Source organism: Melospiza georgiana, chromosome 1 (assembly GCF_028018845.1).
Source record: "Melospiza georgiana isolate bMelGeo1 chromosome 1, bMelGeo1.pri, whole genome shotgun sequence".
In the NCBI taxonomy this organism is placed as follows: Eukaryota; Metazoa; Chordata; class Aves; order Passeriformes; family Passerellidae; genus Melospiza; species Melospiza georgiana.
Window position 1 is genome coordinate 15,240,751 of NC_080430.1, and position 14,695 is coordinate 15,255,445.

At 37.8% G+C, this 14,695-nt stretch overlaps 1 protein-coding gene across 7 annotated transcripts in view; it reads left to right on the plus strand.

The window, feature by feature from the left end:
- The window catches only part of ARHGAP12 (Rho GTPase activating protein 12), a 74,795-nt gene that overhangs the window by 21,907 nt on the left and 38,193 nt on the right, over positions 1-14,695 (plus strand). For 6 of the 7 annotated variants that reach the window (XM_058023424.1, XM_058023374.1, XM_058023390.1 and 3 more), the window contains exon 3: positions 9,979-10,242. The exons of the other annotated variant lie outside the window; for it this stretch is intronic. In XM_058023424.1, coding sequence (XP_057879407.1) covers positions 9,979-10,242 — 264 coding nt within the window. The remainder of the gene's footprint in view (positions 1-9,978; positions 10,243-14,695) is intronic. 7 annotated transcript variants of the gene reach the window in all.

Below are 14,695 nucleotides of genomic sequence, written 5' to 3' on the forward strand. Positions count from 1 at the left end.
AACTGCTGAGTTCTGTACTCTGAGGTGGCAGGAAGAGCTGTCTTTAGTCAGCTTAAAATATTTGTTATTCTCTGCCTGAGCTACTTGGGTTACTTCTTTCCTTCTTTGGTGGCATGAGGTCTCTTCAGCTGTATTTTTGAATGCTCTGATCACCGTGATCTTGTATTGCTCTTTCTTACAGGCTGCTGATTTTTCTTAAGAGAAAACAAGGCCTTAACCCCAGCATTTCATTGTGCATACTTGTACAATAAATCAGCTTCTTACTGTGTACTTTTAATAGCTTCTTCATTTGTTTCAGACTTCAGATGTGAATGTGCTGCTTTTCAGGATGAGGGTTAGAGATTTGTAGTGTAGCCTTGTTTACAAAGCCTTGTGGGAGTAAGGAAAATAGAGAACAACCCCATTGTGGTTCTTTCTCACTGCATAGGGACAGAAGCAAGAACACCACAAGTGCTATTGAAGGTTGTGGACTAAACTGCACTTAAGCTTTCAAGGAAAGTTCCTTATTTTGCTGATCAGGCTGTTGCAAAATTTAATTCCTTGTTTGCTCTATATGTAAGTAATTTTTTTGCCCCACTTCAATCTAGCCATTTTTTACCTGTATGTGGGAGAAATAGGCAGTTCTTTACTTATTATTGTTTCTATAACTGGTTCTGTTTTAGATACTTGAAGATAATTCCTTCTCTCAGCCACCTTTGGAATTTAATTAGGCAGCTAAACCTCCTTAAGAGCTAACACAGAGGTTCTGAAGGAGGAGGTCCTGCTCTCCTGTCACCTCAGTCAGACACTTCAGAGGTGTCTCTGGCTGACCTTGCAGTGACCTGTAAACACCCAAGGAGTCTAAATATGGGAGAGCCTTTTGTTTGTTTGTGGAGTTTAGTTTGTTTTGTTTTAAAAGTCTCAACAGGGTTAGTTTATTGCCATTCTGTTTTTTTCCATCCCTTTGCTGCAGGGCCACATCAGCATCAGGGGTGCAGAGGGCAAGGCAGATGGGGTTGCTCCTTCTGGTAGCCAGTGGCAGGTAGACCAGCCTAGCTAGGTCTTGAAAATGTGTCATTAATCTTTGATTTTCTGAAACAAATAAATTTGTGGTTTTTTTTGTTTTCTAAACTTTGAGTTCTTGCCTGACTCTGTGCTTTATTGATTGGGTCACCTGAACTGAATTAGCAAAAGCATTTGCTGAGCTTCTGTACAAGCAGAAGTGTCAGTGTGGTTCTGTCTTTCTGCAAGAAAGAAATTCTTTGCTTGTGTGCATGGGTAATTAGGGTAACTAACTCATTTAAAGTTACTTTGGCAAGTTACTTTTCTCTTGGCTTCCCTTTCTTCTAAGATTAGCTGACCAATTTTTTCAAAAGGAAAAAGTGAAAAAAAGTTATTTTGGTTTTTTTTTATAGTATACATTCTGATGTGTTAGAAATGATAGCTCTTGTGTGTACAGAGTTAAGAACATTCTGAGATTATTATTTCCCTAATCCAAGTTTGTTTTATATTAGAGTATGAATACATTACTTGATGAATAGATTTTATCATAATTTCTCTAGACTTTGGGTGCATAATTTGTGTTTTGGTTTGTAATGGTATAGAGTTAGACAGTGTGTAAAATGGGGTTCTTCAAATCATATGTTTTGAAATTGTTTAGCCAGTCATGATCCCTAGAATATGCTTTTTCAGGTGTTCCTGTGTATAAATTGAGCACTGTTGAAACTTGTTTCCCAAGATTTTAATACAATGTTTGTGGAAGTCAACGTGAATAGCTACAGCTACATCAGCTGTTTCTGAGGTTTATTCCTGAGTGGGCAGTGTAATCAAGGAAATTGCTCTCTGGAGTTTTGGGGCACATGAGAGGTGTAGCTGCTTGTGAATGGTAATTGTAGGTTATAAACTCAGGGAATGCTTGGAGAGGCAGATGTGGAGGATGACAGGGTAAAAAGTGACTGGAACCCACCAGTTACCCAACAGAATGTATTACTGGTAATATATTAGTGAGGCAAACGAACAGATGCCCTTCTAGTATTTGATTTGATACTTTGCTTCCTAGGCCAGTTAACTGTGTTCTTCACTGGGGTTTGCCACCTTAATTAATCCCATAAGGTATTTCCAGTATCCCAGTAAGTGTGCTCATACATCAGCTTTGCTCATATGTTTGAATACTGGTGATATTCTGCAGCTGCACATGTTATTAAAAACTTCTAAGTGTTGATGTTCATAAGCTCAAGAAGATATTTTGAAATTATTCTAACACCTAACAAAGAAACACTACCATGACAAATGCTTGCTGGATTTGCTGCCATGAGCAACATTTGGTGAAGCAGTTTCACACAAGTGAAATCTGCTTTTGCAGCAGAGTAAAAGGACAGCAGCTGTAAACTGAGTGGGAGTTCTGCATTTTCTTGTCAAGTGTTTGGAATGAAGTACCCTTTCTAACAGAACACATATTTGATGACTGCTCTGTTTTAGAACTATCTCTTGCAAATAGTTATTTTCCCTATTTTTTTAAGAATCCCCAACTATCTATTGTGAAAGTGAACCATTATAATACACATATAGAGTTTCTTAATTGTTCTGGGCTTTTTCTTCTCTTTCTAATAGGAGAATATTACAGTGTTTGGTCTACTGAATGATGGGGTTTTGGTGACTTGTGTGGTAGTATTTAGACTTCATTTTGTTCATTCAAGTGGTTCTCAAGCTATCTTTTAGGTTTTTGACTTGCTCAGTATAACTTCAGTAACTTGGAAATTTTATCAGAGGTGGTGTTTACTTTCCCATCTGCAGTTTCATGGGTTCCTGGCTTTACACTGCTTTGTGTAAGCACTGGACCCTCAAAAGTACACTTAAAGGCTATGGGATTTGTACTTTTGAAAATGTAAAGTGTAGAAAAAAATTGCTATTCAGTTTGAAGTGACTGTAATGGAAACTTTTCCATGACCTTTAGGCTATTATGAGTTCAAATGACACCATTCTACACTATTCCACAATAATATTTCATAGGAGCACTTCTTAGACGTGCTGTGTTTCTGTAATGGGTACAACATAGAAGTGTTCCATGAAGATCTTTATAATCTGCCTTTAAGAATAGTTTCACCTCTCTGAGGCAAATGAGACATACAGCTATACATTAAACCAGTTAAAACAGTAAATGCTTTGATAAGTGAGGAGTCTCCACTATTTCTGAAACTTCAAGAGATTATTCTGCTGGAAGAGCTCTAAAACTACTGAAGTGCTTGTTGTGTTCTTGTGATACTTGCCATCTGAAAAGCAGTACCTATTGGCCTATTACAGGATAATTTTCCACTGGAAAAAGCAAGCTAGGCTTTTCTTGTGCTTTCTTAGTGTACTATTTTAGTTTGTATAGAATATATTCTTGAGAGAGATCACAAATGATTCCCAACAACTTAATGGTTCACAAATCTGCATTCAGACATGTACTCTGGGCTTCACAGAGCTCAAGAACTGGCAGCAATTGAGCTAAAATGCAGAAACAACTTGAAATTTAACTTCCCTAAAAGTGGAAAAATAAATGTGTAAATCTCCTGTATGGCATATCGAGGTTGTTCAAGATGTGGGCTAAATTTCTGAATTAGGTTGCAGATACTTTCAACACACACAATAAAGTTATCAGCATTTAATCTGATGAACAGGGGGAAAAGGAGTGAAGGAAATTTACTCTCTGACTTTTGAACATTGTCAAATTTGGCTCCTCTTTCCTAACTGGGGTAAGCTTGCCGTGTAAGCATGCATGACGTCAAGTGTTTCATATGGTATTGAAATTTTCTGCTATAGGAAAAGCAGCTTTGTCTATATCCTTGGACAAAAGCTTTTTTATGGAAGGGAGAAGCTAGATTGTGCAAGTGGCAAAGTACAAGTACGGTAAACACTGTCATCTTTGTGCATGTTTGACAAAGGATCCCATTGTAAGATCTTATTTCAGTTTTTTAAAATATTTGACATCACTGTTGCTGTCCTTCAGTATATTTTCTTTTATTGCTGTAAACTTCCTATGTGCATATGTCATAGTTTGCTCATGCACTGAGCAACTGCAGGGACATGAATGGGAAGTTTGCAGTGCATACAGGGGAAAAATGGTTTTTCATCAATTTCCTTTGATAAGTCACTTGTGATGGATGATCTGGGAGTGGTCTCTGGTCCTCCAAGACCCAGCCAAGTGCTCCCTCCTGTCCCAGGCTGTGTCCTGCTGCTGCAGCCAGTTTCCATTCCTGTTCCTGAGTGCTTGTCAGTGTGGCAGGAGCCACCTTTCGCTTTCTGTACTGCAGGATTTTGCAATACAATTAAATGAATCGTTATCTTGATGAGTATGAAAATAATTTAAGTTGCCTCTTTTGGGCTACAAAGGGAAGGAAATGTATTTAGTTTGAAGGGCTTTTTGCTATGCACCTAGATATTGATAGATTACAGTAGCACTAGATAAAGATTTATATTTTCATCAACAATAGGAATTTTTTGTTTTATGAGAGCTGAAACAGAAGGGAATTTACATGGCTGAAATAACACAAGCGTATTCAGGCAACCCCAATGTCCTAAGACTGTTTCATAATCTGGCTTCATTAAGCAAAATATTAATAGAAGTATGTAAAATAAAATTAATTGTATGCAACTATCTCCAATAATAGAAAGAAGTAATATCTCAGCCTGTAGTTCAGTGTAAGTAAAATACAGAATTTCCTGAAAGATAAAATTAGCAAAGGTGAATCATGCCTAATTTAACTGCTTCCAGTCCAATAGGAAGTTATGACTAGTCATTAAAAAATATTTTGAATCTATCTGCTTAATTTTTAAATGGGATACTTTTAGCTGTTGAATGGCCTTTATTAGGCAGATATATTTGAGAGTTGATTTTATTTCTGTATTGCTTTGCAGTGTCATTTTTTTAAACCAATTTATAATGGCAGATCAACTGAACACAAGAATGTCAATGCACTTAAAAAATATTTGCATTACTATAGCTTGTCTGAAATTTATAATCAGCTGTTAACAGGCTTATAATATTCACTCTCATTGTTTTATATGTTCCTTAGACTTACAGTGTGAATTATCCGGCCTATGTTGGAGAAGGCTAGAGTTTAAAAAGTTGTTTCAGTTCCCATTTTAATTTGGCTTGTTAAATGAGCTTGCTCTGTTCACCTCTGAGGTAGTAGAGGACTCACTGAAAAATCTCCTCTGTGTGTTTTTTGGGTATAAATTGTAAATATGCCTGTATCTGTTAGAAAGAAGACAGAGTCCGGAACATGTTTGTAAAAATATAAACCAAAAGCAGAAACAGGAAGGAAAAGATGAGCTAATTATTCCAGTTGAAGCTGTCACTTTATGAACATGAAACTGTAGAGTTTTTGAGATTTCTTTTGTATCGTTCCTGTTTGAATAAAGCTGGTATTGAAGTCCCAGGCCTTCCTAAAAGGACAGTGGGAATTCCTTGGCAAGAAGCTCAGTTGTTGAGGGAACTGGGATGCTTCATTCCCAGTCTCAGGATGCTTTGGCGTTTGCCTGTTCTCCTTTCTTCAGCTTGCTTCTGTAGAGACAGTATTCCCTTACTTTCCTTCAATATAATGCTCCTTTTTTGCATGAGTAAGGATAATCTGTTGTTTGTAACTTCATCAGGAGTATTGAGATATGCTTTTTTTTAAAAGGTTCTTCATTTTTAGCAGCTACTTACAGCAGTCTGAATGCTGCTACTGAAATGAAAGCTTTTACATTCATGTTCATTGCTAATAGAGGCACCATAGTGAAAGCAATTTAATGTGTGGTAGGTCATGTTTTGCAAGCTAGCATTGCAGTCATTCTTTGTGCAGTTGTTATGTTCTACAAGTTTTTGTTTTGAATTTAAGTTCTATAAAAGGAAAAAAGGTAATTACCAGTTGCAAATGAACTTTGTTTTCTGGCTTTTTGTTGCTGCCATACTCTGCCACTTCACAAGGTACTTTCATTACTGAAATGTGTACGTTCTGCCCACTGCACTGAGTTCAGGTTTCCAGAGGCCTGATAGCATATCTGTGGCCTTTGTTAAAAATGTTGACTGTTCATTCATGAATGATTAACGGGTTGTTTTTTTTTTTAAAGGCCCATATCTGCTTCCTACTGTGCTAGTATAAAAACTGTGTTCTGAAAGTGCTGTGTGTGCAGTCTCTGAAGAATGTTGTGTGTTGATCCTTGGAAAGGAAACTTGGTCCTGCTTGCATGAAACTCTCTTCCTTATCAATTACAACAATCTAGTGTGAGCAGACATTTTGGAGAGACTGAGGTTAAATGTGGCAGATTTTTACAGTATTCTACAGAGCATTACTGGGCTCTGGGAGAGGCTTTTATGTTCTTGAAGTTGCCAGTGTGCTTAATGGGCTGTACAATTTTAATTCATGTTGTAGTGTCATAGAAGTATTTCTGCTTGCTAATTTTCCTACATCACTTTTCCAGCAAGAATCCTTCACTGTTCTTAGCAGGAGAAAGCAACGTGAAAAAGTCTGAAATCCATATCAAATGGCAAATGAGTGTTGAAATGTTTGGAGTAGAAGGCGTTTAGTGCGTGCATGCACGGGCACGTTGAAGGACATGTTCTTGCAATTCTGATAGTGAGAAGACAAGGAGTCTCTTTGGGAAGGTTTAATTCCATGTTTATGAGCAGTCAGAGTTTGATAGTGCAAAAAAAAAAGGCCTCAGGGAGGGAAGTTCTCACTGGAAGTCCTGCTTAGTGTTTAGCATATATTTAAATGTCCCTTAACTGTGTATGGTTTTGGGCATACACCAATGGAAGTGATCAGGAACTGTTTTGGTCTATGTAATGCTTTGTCTAATCATATTAATATATTGTCAGTAAGTAATGATTTTGATAAATGAAAGTTAAATTAATCTACTTTTTGGCTTAAAATTATTCAAGTTTTTTGCAGAACTCAGTTGTGAACCCACAAAATGATCATTTGGAAGGAAAGGAGGAGGTGGTGCAGTACCTGGGAGCCCTACAGGCCATGCACTGTGACCTGCTTGTATGGGACTCCCCAGCCTGGTGGGGATTGACCTTCCTGCCAACCCTGGCATAGAACATACACTGATGTTAATTTCAGGAGACTTTGAACTTGCTAAAAGCTGCTTTGTTTATCAATAAATAAGATATTGACAAAATTAGCCTTGTTAAAGTTGAGTGCTGTTGAACTGAGCAAATCCTAGACAAAACAACATACCTCATCATGTGGCTTAGGGTATGAGGAAGTTTCCTTGTGTGCTGCAAGGTTATTAAAAATAGATCCTGATAACAGAGTCATATCCCTCAAAGACGTACTTATGAGCTAAGCTGCGTATTACAGTCAGATTGGTGACTTTGCTTTTTCTTAATGCTTCACTGAAAACAGTAATTTCCAGATGTCTTTCAAAAATCTTGCAGTTCTCCCTGAAAAATCTGTCAGAAGAGAAAACAGCAGGGAATGAAAGGAGCTGGAGGGCTGGCTGGGCAGGACAGCTAGTTGTCTTGCTTGTTGCTGAGGAGAAAAGTTCTGTCTTCTCCTTGAAAACCAGAAATTGGTATCTTGAGTTTGGAAGCACTAAGTATTCAGAAGAAAATCCCTCATTTACACTTTCATATTGTTGTGTTTTAAACTTACCTTGTGTGCTGCCTGAGTTAGGTGGCAGTACTTTGGCTGTGAGAACCCAGTATTGGCTGAGCACATCCATGTCCTGCAGTTTCATCTGGAGTTGTGCTGGTTATAATGCTGGAGTGGTTGAAAACCTCCATGTGAAGCCTCTGAGCCATATTCCTATTGCTTGAGAAAATACTCCAATGCAAAAATATACCAAGCATTCTGTGTTTCAGGCTATTTGGAAAACATTTTTACTAATACACACAACTGTTCTTTTAGTGATGGCACTTAGCTGTCCTAATTAAAACAAAATAGTGACTGTTAAACATGGGCCAGGCAGAGGAGCTGCCTTATTGCTTTTTCAGGAGGAGGTGAGGGTTGTGGAAGCCACCAGCCCCCCTTGGCAGCAGCCAGGGTGCTTGGTGGTGCCACTTTTGCCACTTCCTTAAAAGAGAGGAAGGAGCTGGAGGTTTGTGCGTTCTGTGGTGTCACTTCAATGACAAACCCTGTGGTTTACGTGGGAGGTGCAGCTCTGAAGGCTCTTGGACACCAAGGCAGAAATTGTGCTCTTGAATGAGGAGGCATCAAGATTGCTGCCCCAACATCCCAGGGAATTGGTTCATCATCCCTGAAGACATTAGGGTGGTCTTCATTCACAGTAGTGTTGTTTATACTCTTAAGGCTCTCAAGATCAACTCTACCAAAGGTAGCTGTTCTACCCTCCTCACAAAAAACCCCAAACAAAACAAAACAAAACAAAATGTCAACATGTGTGACTTGGATAGTAGAAAAATAACCTTTTACTGTTTATCAAGTTTTGTAACAGATTTTTTCCTTTGAATCAGGTATAGGAGGATACTGATTGGTTTTGGCTTTCAGATTTTGCCAGTGCTGCAATTTTTTTGTTTTCAGCATTTCACTTGTGGTTTGCCTGAAATGTACTGTGCTTGCTATATCTGGCAAGCTGTGTTGTCTCTTTTAAAGGCACGCAAAACAAGTCCATGCCCGTTATAATCTCATTAAGTTCCTCTCTAGCTGTTTCCCCCTTTGGTTGTGGATATTGCCCATATTTGGTTCTACCTATGGTGCAATCAGTTTGTATCTGATTGTGTGGTATGATACGCTGCCTTGCCTGAGCAAACCCTGATAATTTATGATTAGATGTGGCCTAGATTAGCATCTTATGATTTTAATGTTTAAAAGTACATTATAAAAGGTCTTTTATGTAATGTAGTAGCAGCGGGAGGCACAAGGACTTGCCTACAGCAAAGCTGCTCAATTAAAACCAAGGGAATGGTATAAATTGTATAGTTTTTCCTTTAGAATACCTAATATTATGCCTCAAAATACAAAAATGGCAGTGCATTACTAGGAAACTCTTTAATTTGGTGTAATAACTAGCTGCTTTCACAATCTCATAATCACAGTTCTTGTGAAAACACATGCTCTTACACTCTGCATGGTGTATTTGTATTAGGCTTTAAAAATTGAACATCTGAGGCTTTATTTCTCTCCTAAACACTGTAGGGGCTCATTTGGAAGTACTTGTGGTTTCATTAAGTTCTTTGGTCTTCAAACCATAATTTCTGCTGTCTGTTACATTGGCAAACTATTTATTAATAAGCAATTGTCATTAGTGTTTTGTTTTCTTATGAGTATTTGTTGTTCTACTTTTGTGCGTGTATGTGAACAAAATAAGGTGGATAAGAATATCCACTTAGTTTCTACAAGAAGAGAGGGGTAATTTAAATACTTGGTGATGTTGCCTAAAATATTTTCAAATAAGCATGTTTGAAAAGGCATACAGGCAAACTGTCCAGGTGTTTCTCAGAATTTCTTAGTCAATTACTTAATCACAACATTGTGCTTATCTTTCCGACTGAGCTGCCTGTTCAGACCTTGCTGAGAATGCAAAAGTGCTGCTTTACATTCACCATCGCTGTACCAACAGTGAGGTGAAAAGGTTGGGGAACAATCTTTGCCTAATAAGTGGCATCTCAGAAATGCTACGTATTGTCTTCAGCAAGATCACATTACTTCCAGTTTCTGAGCAATACTTGAACTGTAAAGCTGAAGTTTTTCAGCAAGGCATGGCAAGCATATAATTTTTTGATGATGATTCCAGTGTATTTCAAATCCACTGTAAGACATAATTATCAGCTGTCATCAGGAGGAATGTTGAAAAATTGGTTCAGCATTAAATAATATAGCTTGTGATATCTACCTTAGAATTAAGAATCTAATGTTCTTATACCCCAGCATTTTATGGCTGTCCTTTGTGCTTTTGTATTTAATAACAAAAGAAGGAGTTTGTTGGTTTGTTTTACTACTGCATTCTGATTTGTAAGGGAGCATTCAAAAATTCATTTGCTCGTTAACAGTGCATTTCTTCTCTCAATAGCCAACTACTCCACCAAGCCAAGGGAGGCCTGATTCACCTGTTTATGCTAACTTACAAGAACTGAAAATATCTCAGTCTGCACTTCCACCTCTACCTACAAGTGCTCCAATCCAAATAAATGGGGAATGGGAAACCCATAAAGATACGACAGGACGCTGTTATTACTACAACAGAGGATCACAGGAGCGAACCTGGAAGCCTCCGCGGTGGGCCCGAGATGCAAGCATTAATAAAGGGGATTCCCAGAGCCATGCAGATCACGAGGTAGTTCCTTCTGAGATCAAAAGCAATGAGATTGTAATGCATTTGAATGGTCTTTTGCTGTGGGATTTGGTATCTCTTGGTTTTGAGGCGTCAAGGAGTGTCTTCCTTTGTCTTTTTGGTTATGTGTCTTGCTATGAAGTGGTCAACAGTTTCACTCTTGGGTTGCTTTTGTGTATAGAAATGTGTGTGTAACTGTGTGGAAGAGCAGCAACTTGTAAAAAAATGCCTGTAAAAACAGCCCCATAACAGATACTGCTACTTTTGACTAGATTCCATTCAGACCATGAACATATTCTTTAGGTATATCAATGGAGTTTTTAATTATGTAAAAGTTCTGGTTTTGCAGAGCCTTTTGGTAAAGCTTTGCTGCTGACCTTGCTTGAGATAGTTGAAGCTTACTGTGAAGTTATTTATGTTAAAAGATGATTTGGACTAATATTTGAGGTGCCAATTTATTCTGTGCAGCCAGTTGCTAGGGAAAGTCTGATCGTGGAGTGTGTTTATCTGAACTGCAGTGGTTCAGATAAAGCAAAGGAATAGTTGGGAGATGGATATTACCATTTAGATATGCATAAAATAATGTTCTTGTGTCCAACCAGTACTGAGGTTAACCAGCTTCCTGATGGAAAGAGAAAGCAAATATTTATCAAAAAATCTTCTGCATATTTCACTTCTATATTCCCTTTTCAAATATATATACACCTTTTTTTTGGTGGATTTTCTCCTGTGACAACTATATATAGTGTCTCTATATATCCTATATATATATCTAAGCTATAAAACCAGAGTTTAATTTTAAAATTGAATTGTGGACTGCTCAAATTTTTGATTGCTGGAAGCCTGTCACAGAAGTCTACCTCTGGAAAGGTAGTAAGAGGAACAGGTGAGAAAGGGAAATGGAAACCTTTCATTTCCTTTGGCACTGGCCTTCACAGCAGCTGTGACATCCAGGAGCATTTAAATAGCCAAATTTTCTTGCCTCAGGTGAATGGCAGCAACAGGCAAACAGGAGTAATGTTTATGCCTGTCCCTTTGGTATCTCTGGTGATGGTCTCTTAATTTATCACTGACTGTTCTTTTGCTGGATAAGACTGGTTTTAGTCTGGGTGAGCTGATTGCTTTTTTGAGTAGTGATTCTCCTTGTCCTGGTAATGGTTTTCTCATTGTTGTAGTTCCATCTCCTGGTAATTGTTTTCTCATTATTGTAGTTCTTCCTTCTTTTCATGGAAGAATTGCAAGAGTTCTTTCTTCCTCCCCATCTGCAAGCAATCCCTCTGACTCTTGCTCATACATCTGTACCATCACTTCACCACATGGTTGCATCTTTGGAATGCTTGATTTTTAATTTACTTTTTAAAAATTGCCCATAACTTCTTTCATCTCAGTTCTTCTGTTTATTTGTGGTGCTTCAGGTATCACAAGTTGGCCATCAGGCAGTTATGTCTATCAAGTTTTCAGTCTTTGTGAGACCACTGGAGATACATAATTTGATTTTTAAATAGACACGAAGTCTGTATTTCCAGTAACATAAGCTCCTTAGGTAATTTTTGTCTTGGTTGGGTTATCAAAACATGGGTCTAGGGAGAGCTACACATTGCATGGTCATGTCAGTCCACTTCCCAGCAGTCATGTTTTGTTTTTGAAGCTGCCTTTCCCCCCACCCCTCTTTCCTTTTGTTTCTTTTCTGTTCTGCATTTGGGAACATGCTTCACACTACACTGTTCATGTTCCTTTTTGGAACCTCTGGGTATTTAATCCAGTATAAAGTAAAGATTGAGATCCAAGCCTGAGCTACAGGAAAATGTAGGACATCTCAAATTTTGTCTGATAGGGAAAGTTAGAGCTAATATATCTTAATAATTGTAAGTTGGCTTTTGTGCTAGCCTGATTTATACTCTTTTAATAATAAAAGAGTACATGCAGAAGGATTAAAAGCTAGTTTCTACTAATTTGTCCTCAGAGGAGCTTGTGTTGTATTAGATAGCAAAATGGAAGGGGATGTAAAAACGAGAGTGGAGAGATCAGCTATTATAATATATGAGTAATATATGAAACGTGACATAGTTTAGAGTTGGTCTTTGAACTCTGTGATTAGGAAATCAAATTTTATTGGATAATTAACAAGGGGCAGAATTGTATCTTATTTGCTAAAGTAGCTGGTCACAGACATGGCACAAAGAAAACAGTAGTAGGTCATGACAGTTAAATGGATGTTATATGTTACATGGATGGGATATGGGGGAGCAGTGAAGTCCTATGGATAGGGGCTGTAAGAAGGTGTATAAGATTTTGGAATTACAGATAAAATGTATTAGTGATTTGTTGATGCATCTGAGGAAGAAGTGTTTAACAGTAACTAGGAGGAATTTGTCAAGTGAAGTGATTTAATTAAGTTGAACTGAAAGGAATGAGATGTCACTATATCAGAGAAGACAAACCCTTAATACCTGGATAGGAGATCATAATGTGAAGGAGACATCCACAAATTACCCAACAGCTGTACAAAAGCAATGGGTTTTAATTGAATTTCAAAACGAGATTTAAATCGTGTCCAGAATGTGATTTCATTCCATGGTTTTTGTTTTAATATTAACAAATGGTAATAAAGGGATGGTAGCTTCCTTAATTAGTATTCTTCCTGATTATTTTCACTTGCACAAGTAGTAGCAATGTTAAAAGCTGGAAAGGTGAAGTGATAGGAGGGACACAGGTAGCTGTTCCCAGTAAATGCATGGTGATGAACTGGTCTCTGCCCCCAGGAACTTTCTCTGTAAACAGAAGAAAGCCAAGAATGACAATAGCAGCAATGCTATGGGGACCTTTTCTGCAATTCTCTTTAATGTCACAACAAAGTTCTTATAAGGCACCTGTCTGCTTAAGATGGGTTTATCTAAGTGTGGGATAGTGTAACTGGGGATGAGACTTGAGATAAAGTATGAACAATATGAAAAAAACATATAGGCAGTTAAGGCTGAAAAAGTGTTGAAAGTGAAATTGAAAGCTGAGGAACGAGGTTTAGTCAGTGTTCTCTAAACCCTGTTGATGCAGCTTTAGCAGCTGTTCCTGACAGCTGAGGGACAGGGAGTGGCTTGGCTTGGTAAAATTTGTAATAACTCAGGAATTCTGTTGAAGTTTAGGTCTGCAAATGTACAGGATATGAGTTAAACCATGCAGCACCTAAACTATTATTATATGGATGCCATGCAGATAGACACATTAACATTCCTTCTATAAAACAGAGGCTCTTCTAGGAGAATTTTCATTTTTAAGTCCTCTGTTTAGTTTTACCTATGTAGGGTGTTTCTGCAATATCCGGAGTTGCTTGGAAGAGGCAAATAGCAATGTATTATATTATTAGGTCATAATCTCTATAGATAGTAATAATAAAAATGTCCAAAGTCTTCTACATTGATTTACCATATGTCAATGCAATTAATATTTAACTATTAAAACCATGTAAACTTAAATACATGTATACAATATAGTTATCCTGTGAAACAGTAGTTCAAATGAGGCCAATAGCACCCTTGGCAACTCTTCAGTCTTAATTCTGCAAGTGTAAAAATGGGACTGAAGAACTCCCCCCACCTTGCTCCCTCTGCTCTCCTCCCCTCTCCACAGTGGTTAGGAATTGGCAGGTGAGAATTTCACATTGCCCCATGTGCAAGAGAGGTTGCATTGGTTAATCCGTAGTTTACATGCTCACATTCTGTAAGCTGTAGAGGACATGTGTATTTTTTCATTTTCCTTAATTAATGGTCTAAAAATTTCCTGTGGGTTTTCCTGTGCTTGGTAAACTGGGTCATGTCAGTTAAAGGAGTGTGTGTCACACAGGTGCTAAGGTACTCAGAAAAGCAACACCAAAAACCTACACAGAAATCATTTGGATATGTCACTAAACATATAGTCTTTAAACCTTCTGAATTTTAAAAACTGGGGAGTTTCTGATAATTTAATATTTTTTGTAAGACTTGATTTTTTTTGGGAGAGGTTTTTTCCTATTTAAATTTGAAATTGTGTCTCTCTCCTACCTTACAGTTTTTCTCAAAACCCTTATGCCAGTGTTATTGAACCATAGTATTTTATTCCTGTAGTTTCTGAGTAGCAGGGTGTCTTTAATGTTTTGCCTCCTGCTAGCTGAGGATCCAAGACATTGTGAAAGGAAATCTGCATAGAATTCCCCAGGAGACCACAGCACAGAGATAATTGTAGAAGATGAAAGGAGGGAGATTTTTTTTTTTTTTGCATGAAGTGGGTGCTTAGAATAAGACTACAGTGTGTTAGCAAGGGGATGAACAAGGTTTATAGGGGTACAGAAATAGTTGGATGTGTGTGTAAAATCTTTTCTCTGCATTACTCATCAAACTTGTTCCTAGGATAATAATTGACTTCTACCTTCAGGAAACAATTTTTAACCTCAGCTAGCTGTGCCTTGTGGAAGGCTTTGCTTTTG